At 47.6% G+C, this 16,410-nt stretch overlaps 4 protein-coding genes across 4 annotated transcripts in view; 2 read left to right on the plus strand and 2 right to left on the minus strand.

Moving 5' to 3' along the window:
• The window catches only part of LOC136947791 (histone H2AX-like), a 115,056-nt gene extending 111,930 nt beyond the window's left edge, over positions 1-3,126 (minus strand). Inside the window, exon 1 of the mRNA XM_067241987.1 lies at positions 2,750-3,126. Coding sequence (XP_067098088.1) covers positions 2,750-3,126 — 377 coding nt within the window. The remainder of the gene's footprint in view (positions 1-2,749) is intronic.
• Positions 182-870, plus strand: LOC136947794 (histone H2A-like). Its single transcript, XM_067241990.1, has one exon. The coding sequence runs from the start codon at positions 182-184 to the stop codon at positions 566-568; it is 387 nt and encodes a 128-aa protein (XP_067098091.1). The 3' UTR covers positions 569-870.
• LOC136947792 (histone H3) lies at positions 525-1,820 on the plus strand. Its single transcript, XM_067241988.1, has 2 exons — positions 525-564; positions 1,380-1,820. The coding sequence occupies exon 2, from the start codon at positions 1,410-1,412 to the stop codon at positions 1,818-1,820; it is 411 nt and encodes a 136-aa protein (XP_067098089.1). The 5' UTR covers positions 525-564; positions 1,380-1,409.
• An 8,759-nt stretch (positions 3,127-11,885) lies between the features above and the next one.
• On the minus strand, positions 11,886-13,483 carry atp5mj (ATP synthase membrane subunit j). The gene is made up of 4 exons (XM_067242132.1): positions 13,413-13,483; positions 12,371-12,494; positions 12,113-12,133; positions 11,886-12,014 (listed from the first exon to the last, which is right to left on the minus strand). The coding sequence occupies exons 2-4, from the start codon at positions 12,492-12,494 to the stop codon at positions 12,001-12,003; spliced, it is 159 nt and encodes a 52-aa protein (XP_067098233.1). The 5' UTR covers positions 13,413-13,483; the 3' UTR covers positions 11,886-12,000.
• Between the last annotated feature and the right edge of the window lie 2,927 nt (positions 13,484-16,410).

Raw genomic sequence — 16,410 nt, forward strand, 5'->3', positions numbered from 1 at the left:
GGGGACCAAATACCCCCCTCGCAGTCCGCGATAGCGCGAAAGGCAACGCCTCCAGTTTTGCCGCTACCTCTGATTGGATCGAGACCGAACCGGCCTTGTGGCCAATGACTGCCAGTTACCGTGAAGTATAATAGGTGTTCTTTGACCAAGTCTATTCAATGTAATCTAAGACATCAACAAAATGAGCGGAAGAGGTAAAACCGGAGGCAAAGCCAGGGCCAAGGCAAAGACCAGGTCATCCCGCGCCGGACTTCAGTTTCCCGTGGGTCGTGTTCACAGACTTCTTCGTAAAGGCAATTACGCGCAGCGTGTGGGAGCTGGCGCGCCCGTCTACTTGGCCGCCGTGCTCGAGTATCTGACTGCTGAGATCTTGGAGTTGGCTGGCAACGCTGCCCGCGACAACAAGAAGACTCGCATCATTCCTCGTCACCTGCAGCTGGCTGTCCGCAACGACGAAGAACTGAACAAACTCCTCGGTGGTGTCACTATCGCTCAGGGCGGAGTGTTGCCTAACATCCAGGCAGTACTTCTCCCCAAGAAGACCGAGAAGGCTGTCAAGTCCAAGTAATGTCCCCGTTTGATTTGTTGTGATTGTTCACCCTCCCCAAAGGCTCTTTTAAGAGCCACCCATTTAACTCTAGAAAAGAACATTGACTTTCTCCATAATCAATTCCAATGTGGAATCAAATTAGTTCACTGTAACCTGAATCCACACAGTGGGTCATACCACAACCGCATACTCTACCTGACTGAACATGATTATATTGCGCAATTAGTCAACATTTTCCTCCCAAGTGTTATGTTGTGAGGTGCGCAGTCGGGAATAACTTCCTTGGTGGAAGTAGCAGGGGTATTTTTTTGACCTAAATAAAACGCACTCCACGTATAACCTATTGGATAGGCGTCTACAGTAGCCTATTGTGTCGTCTTCGTCCCCCCATCAGCAGAATACGTTCCATGTAGGCCATAGATATATAAAGACTAGATGTCTTACGGCGGAGTCTAGAACGTCCGCACATGGCGGCCATCTTGCTACAGTCAACTCGCTTAATTGGAGGAGACTTAACTGTGGAAGAAGAAAAAAGATATATAGGTATATATATCTGCACTCAAATACGCTAGTTATTTTGGAAATTGTGATTAAATTTGACCTTTTGAAAGGGAAAATGGAAGTTGTTTGAAACTGATTATTAATTTGAAAATAGTAATAGCAAAGCAAGCTTGGGAGTGGGGCGGGGTCTTGTTTGAATTTTTGGCGGCCCTGATTACATCCAATGGCGGGGGAGAGGGAGGCTCCTGCCTGACAATGAGGCCGTCCAATCAATGCACGACGTGGCTGGAGATATAAACTTGTTCGCTTCCCCTTTTACTGTATTCAGTTTCGTATCGAAGAGAAGAAAACAAGCAACATGGCCAGAACCAAGCAGACCGCTCGTAAATCTACCGGTGGCAAAGCCCCGAGGAAGCAGCTTGCCACAAAGGCAGCCCGTAAGAGTGCGCCAGCCACCGGTGGCGTGAAGAAGCCCCATCGTTACAGGCCCGGCACCGTGGCTCTGAGAGAGATCCGTCGCTACCAGAAATCAACTGAGCTACTGATCCGCAAGCTCCCCTTCCAGCGTCTGGTCAGAGAAATCGCCCAGGACTTCAAGACTGACTTGCGGTTCCAGAGCTCCGCTGTGATGGCTCTGCAGGAGGCTAGCGAAGCCTACCTGGTCGGTCTCTTCGAGGACACCAACTTGTGCGCCATCCACGCCAAGAGGGTTACCATTATGCCCAAGGACATCCAACTGGCCCGCCGCATTCGCGGAGAGCGCGCCTAAATGTAATTTGACTGCAACATCCCCAAAGGCTCTTTTAAGAGCCACCTCATTATCTCTATGAAAAGACAAAGTCATTCAGTTTCCTTGCATGCAAAATTCACACCACGATTAGCAAAAAATGACATTACGCAGCTCAATTTTATCTAGACCAGAACCAACTTCTACCAAACGGAAATGGTGCGGTATGAATTGAATTCCCAATATGCTACTACCAAAGTGTAACCCACTGGTATTTGTAAGTATCAAGCCACCAGAAACAATGTTGCAGTGAATGGTATGCAGTTTGCTGTGTAACTTTAGCGCCAATGTAACAGTGAAGCAATATAGTCAGCCACTGGATACAGCCCCAAAGTAATTGCAGTCACTGATAAACCCCTTGGGCTCGAGGATGGGATCAAAATGTTTAAAATAAGATGCCAAACTAAGTATATTAAAATTCAGCAGCCACTACATGTATCAACATTAACTATAAGGGAGCATGAAATCACCAACTGTTCACTTTAGACTACTAAAGTCTATGCATCTTGCTTCAGTATCTTTGTAAAAGCGTCTGCTAAATGAATACATGTTGTATTTACTTCACAAACTTTAAACAAAAACAACTGATCAATGCAATTGCGCTTTGGACATTGCCATTAAACGCGTGGACAGAGCCTCCGTGCCCGCCTAAATTTCAAACTGTCTTGCTACTTATGCATTATTACAAATGTATATTTATAATCCAATTATTTTACAAGCGTCCAATGTTGTAAGCGGTTGTGGTATGACCCACTGTGTGGATTTAGGTTAGTGAACTAATTTGATTCCACATTGGAATTGATTATGGAGACAGTCAATGCTTTTTTTCTAGAGTTAAATGGGTGGCTCTTAAAAGAGCCTTTGGGGAGGGTGAACAATCACAACAAATCAAACGGGGACATTACTTGGACTTGACAGCCTTCTCGGTCTTCTTGGGGAGAAGTACTGCCTGGATGTTAGGCAACACTCCGCCCTGAGCGATAGTGACACCACCGAGGAGTTTGTTCAGTTCTTCGTCGTTGCGGACAGCCAGCTGCAGGTGACGAGGAATGATGCGAGTCTTCTTGTTGTCGCGGGCAGCGTTGCCAGCCAACTCCAGGATCTCAGCAGTCAGATACTCGAGCACGGCGGCCAAGTAGACGGGCGCGCCAGCTCCCACACGCTGCGCGTAATTGCCTTTACGAAGAAGTCTGTGAACACGACCCACGGGAAACTGAAGTCCGGCGCGGGATGACCTGGTCTTTGCCTTGGCCCTGGCTTTGCCTCCGGTTTTACCTCTTCCGCTCATTTTGTTGATGTCTTAGATTACATTGAATAGACTCGGTCAAAGAACACCTATTATACTTCACGGTAACTGGCAGTCATTGGCCACAAGGCCGGTTCGGTCTCGATCCAATCAGAGGTAGCGGCAAAACCGGAGGCGTTGCCTTTCGCGCTATCGCGGACTGCGAGGGGGGTATTTGGTCCCCACCCTTCTCTTTGTTCCTTTCTGTCGCTCCTCGACTCAATTTCGGTCGTCTAGTTATAGGCTATAGGCCTATGTGTAATTAATTAGGCTATTCCATGAGAATAATAAATAGGTTTGTCACATCATATAATCTGCTGGGTGACTGACAACGATAGTTAATGGAGGTAACTCCAGTTCTATGAGTGGAGCGGAGCCCCATAGGGGAGCTCTGCTCCTATTGGTTTACCCGCTGCCTAGTGCAGCTAATGACTGAAGATCAAAATATACACACACCTGTCACTCACACAGGTGCCCTATATAAGGGGGTGACAGCCGTCACTCATCCTCCCAAAAGTATTAATACAGCCGGGTTGAATAAGTCGAGCTGGGCCTGCAGCCCTATGGGGCTCCGCTCCACTCATAGAACTGGAGTTACCTCCATTAACTATCGTTCTATTTCGTGGAGCTCCGCCCCATAGGGGAGCTCTGCTCCTATTGGTTTAGGCGGAGCGAGCGAGGCCAGATATACCCCCAGCGAGACTAGATCTAAAAGACCCATAATCTCACAAGGCACCGAGGACAGACCTGCTGATGTAATAATACACAGGGTCTGTCCTCCCGGTCAGGCCGCTACTGTGACACAGAGAGCCGTCCAGGGTGAAAACAGGAAAGTTTACTTAAAAACTCATGTTGTTCCTCTCGCCTGCACAACAGCTAAGCTGGAGGGGCAACAGAACACATACAGTATAGACATCTCAACTGAGAATGTCTGACTGTCCCACACTTGGCGATAACCCCAACGAACAACTCGCATCTAGGGCCCACAAGAACCTCGCGAGTTGTCATCTCGCTGCACCTGATCCACCAGCCATGCTGAGGACAGAATGCGCAAAAGATGAGGAGGAAACGTCCAACAGATAATATCGCACAAATGGTGAAGGCGACGACCAAGACGCTGCTTCACAAATCTCCTCCACTCCTACACCCCTGAGGATGGCGGCTGATGCCGCCACTCCTCGGGTGGAATGAGCCCGAATGCCAGGTGGCACGGGACATCTCATAGACTCGTACGCGAGACCAATAGCCTCGCAGAGCCAGTGAGAAAGTCTCTGTTTGGAGAGTGGCAAGCCAGCCCTCGATCCACCGTAGCAGATCAGTAACTGGGGAGAAGATCTGATGCTTGCTGTGCATTCCAGATAGCGCGAGAGAGCGCGCACTGGGCACAGGCTATGTAAGCGTCTTTCCTCCTCTCCGCTGTGCGGAGGTGGGAAAAAAAGCTCTCAGTTCGCAGCTTTGTGCCCTGAACGCTCGGCTAATCACCTTGGGGATAAAAGCCGGGTTAGGACGCAACACTGCTCTTGTTCGATCACCCGAGATGATCAAACAATCCGCTCGTGTTGACAAAGCGCACAAGTCGCTCACTCGCTTAGCCGTAGTCAAAGCGAGGAGCAGACTCGTTTTGAGAGAAAGCAGACGTAATGACACATTATCTATGGGCTCGAAAGGTGGTCCACACAGAGCGTCTAACACCAGAGATAAATCCCATGTAGGTGTTGACGCTCTCGGAGGTGGCCTGAGCCTACACACCCCAGCCAGAAAACGCTTGACCAGCGGGTGGCTGAACAGTGTCGTTTTGGCGAACCCTTCGTGACATGCCGAAATGGCCGCCGCGTAAACACGAACCGTGCTCGCGGCTAAGCCCTCGTCAAACAACGATTGTAAGAAACCCAAGAACATTTCGACCGGACATGAGACCGGGTCAAGGTTCTGTTTTCCACACCATTGCATAAAGGCTCGCCAGCGCGACGCGTACCCTCTAGCAGTAGATTGTGCGCGCGCACTCTGAATGGTCTGAATGACAGCATCAGACAGACCCCTGCGCTCTAAGAGTTCCCTCTCAGTAGCCAAGCCATAAGTGGGCCTCCGATCACTGGAGGGCTCTTCACCAGGCCTCCGGCCTGAGAGAGCGCATCCGTCTGATGAGGTATGGGCCAAGGCCCGCCCACCAGCATCCCCATCATCTCCGGGAACCATGGGGCTCCGGGCCGATCGGGGGCTATCAGAATGACCGACAGCCCGTCCGACCTCACCCGAGCCAGCAAGGGGAGGATGGAGGCCAGAGGTGGAAATGCGTATAGCAGACCTCTCGGCCAGGAACGGTGCGCGAACGCATCGACTCCAAGCGGAGGTCTGTCCTGTGCGCGCAGCGAGAACCACAGAAGACACTGTGTGTTGGCTCGTGACGCAAACAGATCCACCTGTGCTCGGCCGAAACGTGCCCAGATCAGAGACACGATGGACGGTTTCAACCTCCATTCGTCCTCTCTCGGGCCGCCTCTTGACATCAGGTCCGCTCCCTCGTTGAGCAGACCTGGAATGTGCAGAGCTCTCAGGGAGCGTAGGTGCGTGAAAGCCCAAGTCCACACTTCCTCCGCTAATCGATGAAGTGATGGAGAGCGCACCCCTCCCTGTCTGTTGATGTAAGCCACCGTCACCCTGTTGTCGGATCTGACGAGAACGTCTTGATCCTTCAACACCAGCGCGAAATGGCACAAAGTCAGTCGAACCGCTTCGAGCTCCAGGAGGTTGATGTGACGCGTCTCTGACGGTTCCCATCTTCCTCCTATCGAGCCCGCCTGACATACTCCACCCCACCCGGTCAAGGACGCGTCCGTAAAGACCGGGTAGAGAGATGTCACTCTGCCCATGTCGACTCCGCGCGCCATGACGCGCGGGTCTCTCCAATGGTTCAGATTGGTCTTGACTGATCTCGGTATCACTAGCAGTCTGCGGCGGTGTCGCACAGGATCCAGCCGCAGCTGAGCAAACCATCTCTGCAGCTTGCGCATGTATAACAGGCCTAATGGCACTACTACATGAGCCGCCGCCATCAACCCCAAAAGGGACATCAGCGACAGCGCGGTGATTTTGCGTGAGACCCGGAACGCGCGGAGAGCTATTGAAATAGCCTCTCTCCGTGGCGCCGACAGTCTGGCTCTCATCCCAACAGTGTCCAAATGGATACCTAGGTAGGTAAACTGTTGAGCGGGCCATGGAGCGCTCTTCTCCCAGTTGACAGCGAACCCCAACTGGCTGAGCTGACTCACCAGTGAGGTCGCGTCCTGGATAGCTCTGTCCGGAGACTGAGCTAGAACTAACAGGTCGTCGAGGTACGCCAGAATGCGTATACCCCTCCGCCGTAACGGTTCTAGAGCTGCTTCCACGCACTTGGAGAAAGTTCGAGGGGCCAGCGCGTACCCAACGGCAGGCGCGTGTACTCGTACTTTTTCCCTTCGAAGGCAAAACGCAGAAATCTCCGGTGCTTCAGTTTGATAGGCACATGGAAATACGCGTCCTTCAGATCTATGCTGATCCCAAAGTCGTTCCGCTGTACACAAGTCAGCAAACGCTTTATCGTCAGCATGCGAAAGGGCCGTTTGGCCACACTCTCGTTGAGCACCCTCAGGTCTAGAATCGGCCTCATCCCCCCGTTTTTCTTGGGAACCAAAAAATATGGGGAGTAGAGACCCGAGTTCTCCTGATCTCTGGGGACCGGGATCACTGTCCCTTTGGTCAGCAAGCTCGCTATCTCCGTCCGGAGCGCGAGTGCTTTCAGCGGGCAGGACAAGCGTGTCTCCCTCACTCCTCTGAAGGGAGGGGGAGTCCGCATGAACTGGATGGCATAACCCTCTCTCAGTATCCTGTCTAGCCAGCTTGGCAGTGAGCATGACTCTCGCCACTCTGCATAACGCAGAGAGAGCGGGCGTGCGTTTAGCTGCGGAGCCGCAGACAGGAAACGGCCGTACTCTCGTCTGACCCCAGCCGCCGCTGTGCACCGAATCGGCGGCACAGCCCAAGGTGGGGTCGACTCGAAAGGGCTGGGGCTGCGCCCCCTGACCAAGAGAGGTCTGAGCTCCGTCTGAGCTATGAGCTTCAAGAGGTCTCACAGCGCGGCCAGAGCTCTGGGCGCACAGCCGCAGTGATGGCTCTTGTAACGTGACAACAGTGTCACGGTGCACAGAGACGGGTAGCGGTCTGGCCACACGCTTGCTAGCTGGGCCAGACTCCGCTACGAGTGCGGTGCTTGATGGTTCGGCGTCACTCGTTGAGGACAACCCGCGAACCAAAACCAACTCATTAACCCGCTCGACAACAGTACGAGTGCTCAGCTCTGTACTCGTCGAAAGCGTAAGAGGCACTGAATGGAACACTTGTCTTTCAGGGAAAGGGTAAAGTGGAGGTCCAAGCCTCTTTATTTCATTCAGATAGACCGGGGTGGGGACCGAAGCCTCGATCCCCGCCGCCAGTCACGCTCTCCTCTTCCTTCCCCCTCCGCCACCACGCCAGCCGGCGTTAGGTGGGCGGCTGTGACCCGCTCTCTCGGGGGGAACAGCCAAGGGGGGAACGGGTGCCGCGGGAGGAGCAGCCTGCGTCGCAGCGGCCGCTCGTGCCACCGGACGGCGAGCTCGTTTCCTCCTGCTTTGCGAGGCACCGGAGGAAACAGAGGAGGGAGCAGCGTTAGGTTTCTTCTGCAGGGGCATATGCCCTAGCAGGTGCTTCCTCTCCTCCTCCAGGCGCGAGAAGCGTTCGGAGGCTGACGCCACAGCCGGTCCGAACAGGCCCTCGCTAGCCACGGGAGCGTTGAGCAGGGCGGACTTGTCCGCCTCCCTCATGGCTGTTAGCGACAGCCACAGGTGGCGATGAACCACAACGCTGTTGCCCATCGTCCTGCCAGCGCAAATCGCTGCCCCCTGATTCAGGTGGAGCGCGGCAGATGCCATTCTGGCAACCCATGACGTCTCCTCGGCCGACAGTCCCTCAGGCCTCTCCGTGGAGAGTTTGGAGACCGCCGCTGTCAGAAGGGCGGCGTTCCCAGAGGCAGCCGCTGCCTGCGCACCCCAGACATACGCCTTGTCTGCCAGAGAGGCAGTAAGCTTGTCCCGGGATGATGGCAGGGTCGCCTTCCTCGCCGTCATCCAAGCGCTCGCCCCTGGCACCAGGTAAGCGACGAGGGATGGTTCCAAGGGTGGGGGACCGGACTTCGCTGCCTCACCCAGCCCGCTCACCTTCGTGAACGGGAGGAGCGCCTTGACCGGGGCGTTAGCCACCAGTGGCGCATCCCATGAGCCCTGCACATAGTCTGCCAGTCTCGGCATAGTGGGGCACAAGGGCTTCGAGGCCTTACTGCGTTTTGCATGAGGGCCGACATCCCACGGGTCATCTTCCTCCACAGGAGGAGAGGCCGGCAGGGGAACGCCCATGATTTCGGCTGCCTTCGCGACGACAGACGGGAAGTCTGCCCTGCGAGACAGCGCAGAGGAGACGGGAGGGGCGGGAGCCGCCTCTTCGTCATCCTCTGAGGTCGAGGTCAACTCGCGCCCTTTTACCTCAGAGAAGTGCGAGGGGGTTGAACGTAACACGCTTGGGCAGAAAGCCTCCACAGGAGGGTCCCGCCCGGACGCGTGCACCTCAATAGCCGCCTCGAGGTGGTCCTCAATTTCTGAACTCTCCTCCTCGGAGAGCAGAGCAGAGACCACATCTTCGAGGGGCTCCTCCACCTGAAAGAAGTCGTGACGCAGCCGCCTCTCCGAAACGGAGAGGCCAGCGCACGACAAGCAGACAGGAGAGTTCACCAAACCGTCCCTGGCATGCCGAGGTCCCAAGCACACGAAACAGAATTCGTGGTGGTCTCCATCGGCCTCCAAGAAACGGCACCGGCATTGGGCTCTTAAAAGAGCCTTGCGCGGGAGCGGTGGAATGGAAACGCTCATTTCAGATATTCTTTAATCTTCAAGCCACTAAATTCGAGCAACCCGTGCTGAATTTTTTGGGAGGATGAGTGACGGCTGTCACCCCCTTATATAGGGCACCTGTGTGAGTGACAGGTGTGTGTATATTTTGATCTTCAGTCATTAGCTGCACTAGGCAGCGGGTAAACCAATAGGAGCAGAGCTCTTCACCCTACTTGCCTTGGGGGAATGTCCCTGTACTTACTGTAAGTCGCTCTGGATAAGAGCGTCTGCTAAATGACTAAATGTAAATGTTTACCATTACCCTTCCCATTTTATGATGACTAGGATGCCTTGACAATACTGACTTTTCTTTTCTAGACATTACAACATTACCTGCTAAAATTTTCTAGCCGTTGTCGGCGACTGCAAACAAACTTTACATCCAGTCATATTTTAACAATCAAGCATACATTAACCACATAATAAAGCAACTGGTGTAATGTTATGATCACAGACAGGAGCCAACTGTTTGATGTTCATGTTTAAATATGTGTTGTGAGTCAGGTGGCTGAGCGGTTAGGGAGTCGGGCTAGTAATCTGAAGGTTACCGTGTCCCTGTACTTATTGTAAGTCGCTCTGGATAAGAGCGTCTGCTAAATGTAAAATGTTGTATACAAATTTATAATTTCACTCTTGCCTAGTGTAGGCCTAATATATAGAGAAAATAAACATTCAGTATTTGTAATAGTTCATTTGACAGAATTATACAGCAGTTTTAAACAACCTCTACCTTTGAGTCGCCCTCTCCCTCTCAAAAGGAATAGAGAACTAGCAGGTAATGTTGTAATGTCTAAAGTATGTATTGCATTAGTACAGTATTACATTTTCTTGTTGGAATCAAATGTATTTTATAATGTCAAAGATAAAAAAAATTCCCTGAAAAGATCCATGTAACCCAAACACCTCCAGAACTCTCCTCTTGCACTGCTTCCTAAAGGTAACTCCTCTGGTACAAAGTCATCTAAAACATTGGTGTTCAGTGAGTGCTCTTAATGAAGGGGTTTGTTTAACAACCCTTCTTCTGCTTAAAAAAAGCACCATCTCCTTGGGAACTATACAAGAACTTGTTAAATCGACAAAAAAAACAATTAAATTGACCACTATACTGACTCCTTCTAAAAGTTTACAATTCCCACAAACTCATTGGGGAAGTCACCTGTATTTATGGGTTAAGGGTGTTACCAGCTAACAGAGATAAGGAGAGGCTACTGCAGACAATACTCTTAAATCACAATTCAGGTACAACCTCTATACACCCACCAACAGATTTGCAGTAGGTGCTTACAATTTTTTACAAAACACTGTATTTAGGATAAGCATACTATGTGTATACAATCTTCCCCAGTTATATTACAGTTTTTCTCTATTCCTTCGGCTCATTTCACAAAACAGAAATGACATTCTTAAAACAACACGTGCAAACCTCCGAACCACCGGGCACTTCATAACAGATTGGAATTTCTCATTCCTTTAATCAATTGCAATTGTATTAGCACAAAAAATAACTCGATAGGATTGAGGAATGGGGAGTAAGGTGATAAGAGCACCATCAGCATTCTTGGTTGGGCAGTGAACACTGATGAGTGGGCCACGGTGGAAGCTTACATTGTCCCACACAATGACAAATGTAAGCAAGTGAGGTCCTACCAAAACACTCTCATGTAGAGGGATAAGATCGGAGTGCAGGCGGTCCAAGAACAACAGGAGCTTCTGGGAATTGTATGGGCCAAGACTGGGAATATGGGTGACTACACCATTCTCTGAAATGGAAGCACATGGTGATGTTGCCCTCGAGCTGGCCTGGGACGAGCTCTATATATTTGATGGAAACTATACTCCTGGATAGCTCCTGTCAGCTAACTAAACTTACTGTGTAATTGGTGATCGGATGTGTCCCCTTGTTTAGTAAAGTTCTAGTTGCACCTGACAATGACTAAGCAGATGATCCAAGAGATCCATATTACAGTATATACCATGTTTTTCATGGCATTGTGTGCCTGAAAGATTTTGACAGTGGCATCAACTATTGTGCAGGTGATGATGTACACAAGGAATGTATGCCAATGTTTTGCAGAGAATAACCACTTGACTGAGAAGCAACAGTCAGTTTAGACCAGCAAGACATATTCAATTGGTAATTGGCCTAACTGAAGGCAATCTGTTGTGAACAAGTGCCCAGTGGTGTGGAGGTTTGCACGTGTTGTGGGGAACAGTCAGATGGCTGAGCGGTGAGGGAGTTGGGCTAGTAATCAGAAGGTTGCCAGTTCAATTCCCGGCTGTGCCAAATGACGTTGTGTCCTTGGGCAAGGCACTTCACCCTACTTGCCTCGGGGGAATGTCCCTGTACTCACTGTAAGTCGCTCTGGATAAGAGCGTCTGCTAAATGACTAAATGTAAATGTTTCGAGAATTTCATTTCTGTTTCTTGAAATGAGCCAAAACAATGGAGAAAAACTGTAACTTAAGAATTTGGAAGATTTTGGCCTGTGTAAAAAGTACCAAAGCATAATTTAACCCTTGTGCTGCCTTCGGGTCACATGACCAAAAGGTTCACAATGAACCATCAGTGTGTTGCGACAACTTTACCCAATACAAAAACAAATAAAAAGCATTTTCTTTTAACCTTTGCGATGTGGGGGGTCTGAGACAGCCCGACGGTTAAAAGAAAATGCTTCACTTTGTTTTTGTATGCGGTAAAGTTGTCGCAATACGACGGTGGGTCACAATGACTGATGGGTCAGAATGACCCGAAGATAACACAATGGTTAAAACATGGTGTACTAGTCAATAGACAAAAAGAAATGCAACATTCTATTAATTAATCCCAAAGGATATTTTATTACATACAAATAGACATTACAGCACGTTAGCAGGGGTGTCTTTTCACATGGGAAGGAGGGTGGAGGCCCAGCATGTTGAAGAACTCAGTGAGCAGGCTCTGTGACACAAAGGCAATATGTTTATTTAACTCTCAACAAATAATAAAACAATTTGATAATAATAAATACATCTATTAAAATATAGAGTAATACTTACTGGATTGGACAGCTTTCTTTCCTAAAAATATAAGTATAATACATTTTGATCAGCAGTGAAATGTTGCTAAGCAAGTAGTAGACTAAATTCATAAAGCTTGGTGAATTTGTCTATCTGGGATCAATAATACTAAACATGAATGAATTTAAATCCCCATTGCACCAAACTAATTTTGGCCATTGTCAAAGTGTAATTTTAAATAGAAAATCAGCAACTTAAAGTGCATTATAAATACTATTATTATTATCAACAACTTACCCCCATAAGAGACTTTGTAGTACAGATATGTCATGATACCGACACCCACCCACATCTCCTGGTAGGCCTGGGTGTAGTAAGGGCTCATCTTGGCCCACCAGTTTGCAAACACACGTCCTGCCATCTGAGTAGGAGACAAACAGAAACACTATTGACGTTGTGACCTTGCAGTAAAACACGTTTTGGAAATCACTGGATTAATCTTGTTGGAGATTGTAGTCACTAGGATATACGAAATGTATCGTTTGTGCTTGGCACAACCTATAACATAGTAGTTAGTACAAGTTCATTGACATATCTAATAGGCTACATTAACCACTCGAATTAACACCGTTATCACATAATACATTTAAAACCAGATCGAGCAATGGCAATTCTAAGATTGTATCCATGGAGCCGAGTACTTTTGCCCCGCAAAGCCATACAATTCTAGTACTGCTCGATGATACTGTATAACCATGGTTTATACAAATAGTAACATGAATGCCATTATTACTATCTGTTAATAGTACAGCAATTTCACAGTCTACGTGTGGTTCCGATCACACTGACTGGGTCTACAAGTTTATGCAGTTACTAAACTACAGTCACTGACTCTGTACGGTACTGTATTGGGTCTTGGTAGTATTGACCTTAGCTCAACAGAGTAGCTAGTAGCTATACGATAAACGTAAACCTATCGTCATGGTCTCAACATTACATTTCGTGACGAATGTTCCTTAATTTGTAGTTGGCATCACTTGAATATTTCGTTAGAAAAATACTACAACTAACTATGGCTATGGCACTAACAAACTAGCTAATAGTGCTAACCCGATAGCCGCTAAGTGCTAGTGCTAAAGCGGTATTGCTGCGAGAATGGCTAGTTAGCTAGGCTAGTTATCTAGCATCATCTGAAGGCCTAACCCGTCCTCTGTTCAAGACACCACGATGAACAACAGACATACATATACACTGGTATGACTAACAACGAGACACTTATTATGGTTTATTCTATACAACAATGAAAACTGATAGTGGTTCAGGAAATTATTACACGTACCTTTCAGTCTGTGGTGTATGAGGAGGAAGGTCACTTCCCAACAAGCAAGCAAGTTGTATGGAGTCGCAAAGCGCACTGGGATGTATTTTTGTTCTGTTGAGTCAGTTGTCTCATGTAGTAATTCCAGTGTGCGTTACTGCCACCTATTGGACTGGAGTGTATTGTGAATTGTGTTTTTTTCTCTCTCTTTTTCTTATTATTGACCAAAAAACTTACAAAACTCACGTAACGGAGAACGATATCAGTAGGAATAGTATCAAATATTGTCAACGTACATGAAAGGAGAGCATCCCCTACACAATGCCAAAAAGCAAATAAGAGCTAGGGGGTATTAATTAAAAGAAAACTAGTCAAGAGCAATGTGAATTGTGTTAGTAAAGAACAGAAGTTGGTTTGTCATCAACTATGTATATAATCAAATTAGCAGAGCTAATCTACATGTAATTCAGTGATTTCAGTGATCTATTCAAGAGCTATATAATTTATAAAGGTAAAATCTCTGCTCATGTTGATCGGTTGATGCCCTTATATGTCAGAGAAATCCTGGGGAGATTATGTACAGATTCAGGGGCCTGGAAGGTTCAAATCTACACCAACAGAGGGACATGAGTTTACAACCCAAAATTGAAAATCTGGGTAAACTACGTTTTGAGCTGTGCATGTTCACCACAGTGTGGCAGCATAAACACATGGTAGCAATGATGTGATTTAATTTTACTGTCACCCTCTGCCTAACCATCTTTTTTTTTAACTCAACAATTTTGGGGGTGATTTATTTAGTCAGTTATTCGTTTGTCAATCAGCTAACCAGCCAGTCAGTGAATTTCATGGTGACACGCACTTGATAGCTATGCCACTGGGAGTCAATCACCCTGGCAACCCTTTCAATCCAAAATGACTTGCTTGTTGTGATACACACGCCATCTACACAGTGTGAACTTTGGACTCAATTGATAGATTTCTAGACCACATATGCTTGGAATAGAGAGAGACAGTAAGAGAGTATGTGATAGAGGAACAGACAGATGATATATCATCTGGTCAAAGCAGATATCTCATTCCATGTCTACATGCAGCTACCCCCTCATCTTTTTCTTTTTTTCTCTTTTTCCCTTCTGTCCATCTTTCTGACCCCACTCCCCACTGCTCTCTCCATCTTTCCTTACCTTTTCATATGTCTTATCTTCCAGGACTTCCAACTGAGCTCTCACCAGTCATCGCCTAGCAACACGGCAGCTCCAAACACATTATTCACAGGGCCTGTGTCTCAAAGTACAGCACATTCTCTTATACTCTTGGCTGATTATACCTATGGTTGGACTGCATAACAATATGAATCACTTCTATTCTATGAGGCAATTTGGCAAATATCTCTAAGGAACAGAATCTATGTAGGGTGTAAAGACAAGAAAACATTGTTGCAACGTGTGGGTGTTTGTGTGTGTGTCTATGGTGGGGTGTCCGTTAAAAGATAGTAATAATAACAAACAGTTAATTATCATCAGAAAAAATATTTGACGTGCCCCAGCTCTAAATCTTCTTGTGTTGGCCCCCATTTCCATCAGTACCACCTCTCATGATGTGTGAACTAAACAGCACTTTTCTGAAAACATTTCAGCAGAGCAGCCTTGGTCTGTTCCATTATTTATGTTCAGAAAGTTAAATGAGGATATGCCCCATTTAGAAATTCCCACAATCAACACCACTCACAGTGACAGGGACTCAAACCAATCCTATTACAACGATATGGAATAGAGACTATATTAGAGCATACAAACTCCACAATGTTGGTGGGTACAACTGTGATCATTTATGTATTTTTGTCATTTACAATTCCACAGGTGAAAGTAAATGACAAGACCTACAGTATACTATATGTTAGTTAGAATGTTTCCCCAGTCAGGTTATTAGAAGTCTTGATTTGAGGAGGAACAAGTATTCACCCTGGTTTTATATAGCTTTACCTAGGCCATGCTCTCCAGCTTGATCACATACTGTGTCTGTGTTAAGTGGTCAGCAAAGACCATTAAAGTACCCTTTAGAGACCCTCTGTTCACAATCCATGGAGAGTTACTGTTAATGAGGTGGAAAGAAGAGAGATGACGATGAAAGAGAGAGGAAATTATAAATAGGGCAACAGCATCTAAATATGCTAAATGAATGGGCTAAGCTTTGTGGTATATGTGAGTTTGTCTGTGGCTGGTGTTCACTGTGTTTTAAATTCTTGATTTATGACTACACGTTTAGTAGTTCTACGGACTTGGGGATTCAAAGTGAAAATGCATTGAACAGACACGAGGTTCAGTTTGTCACGCAGATGGCGTTGTGAAAATCATATAAATGCATGTCATCAAATGGGCAACAAATCATCAATGAAAAAGAGCAAAAATGGTAACGAACGGAACTGACGTCAGTCATTTCAACTGTTGACTTTCTCAGTGCTGTTGAGGTGATCCATGGTAACAGTGTCCTCTCAGCCAGCAACCGGTCTGTCATAGCGACACTTTCGTCTCAAGCTCGTACAGTACAGGACTCGATAACTGCGATGCTCTGAGGGACCGATCTCAACAACCCGGCAAATTCCGGTGCGACAATACCAGATTCATGATCCACCCACCTGAACCGCAAGCAGAGAAATATCGCCAGGTGCTAGTTTACTCATCAACTTCAGTCAGACTCAGAGCAAGGAATTTCTGGAATGTTTAACGATGTTTAGCCAACAGCAACCTACTTTACTTAGCTAGCCAAGCGCTGCCTACCACAACATAAACATAATTAAGCGGAAAAGCAAGAAAGTACTAGCTGGCCAGCAATTTCAGTCAGCTGTACAGCCATTGTACTCGGACAAAAACGCAAAATGACGAATATCATTAGCGCTAGTAGTGCTAGCTATCAAGGATTCGTGAAATGTTAGCTGTTAGTTAGCTAGACTAGCAAGCAGACATTATACTAAAGCTACGCAGCAAGTTACTTATTTACTAGGGAAAGATACCAACTA

Source organism: Osmerus mordax, chromosome 8 (assembly GCF_038355195.1).
Source record: "Osmerus mordax isolate fOsmMor3 chromosome 8, fOsmMor3.pri, whole genome shotgun sequence".
In the NCBI taxonomy this organism is placed as follows: Eukaryota; Metazoa; Chordata; class Actinopteri; order Osmeriformes; family Osmeridae; genus Osmerus; species Osmerus mordax.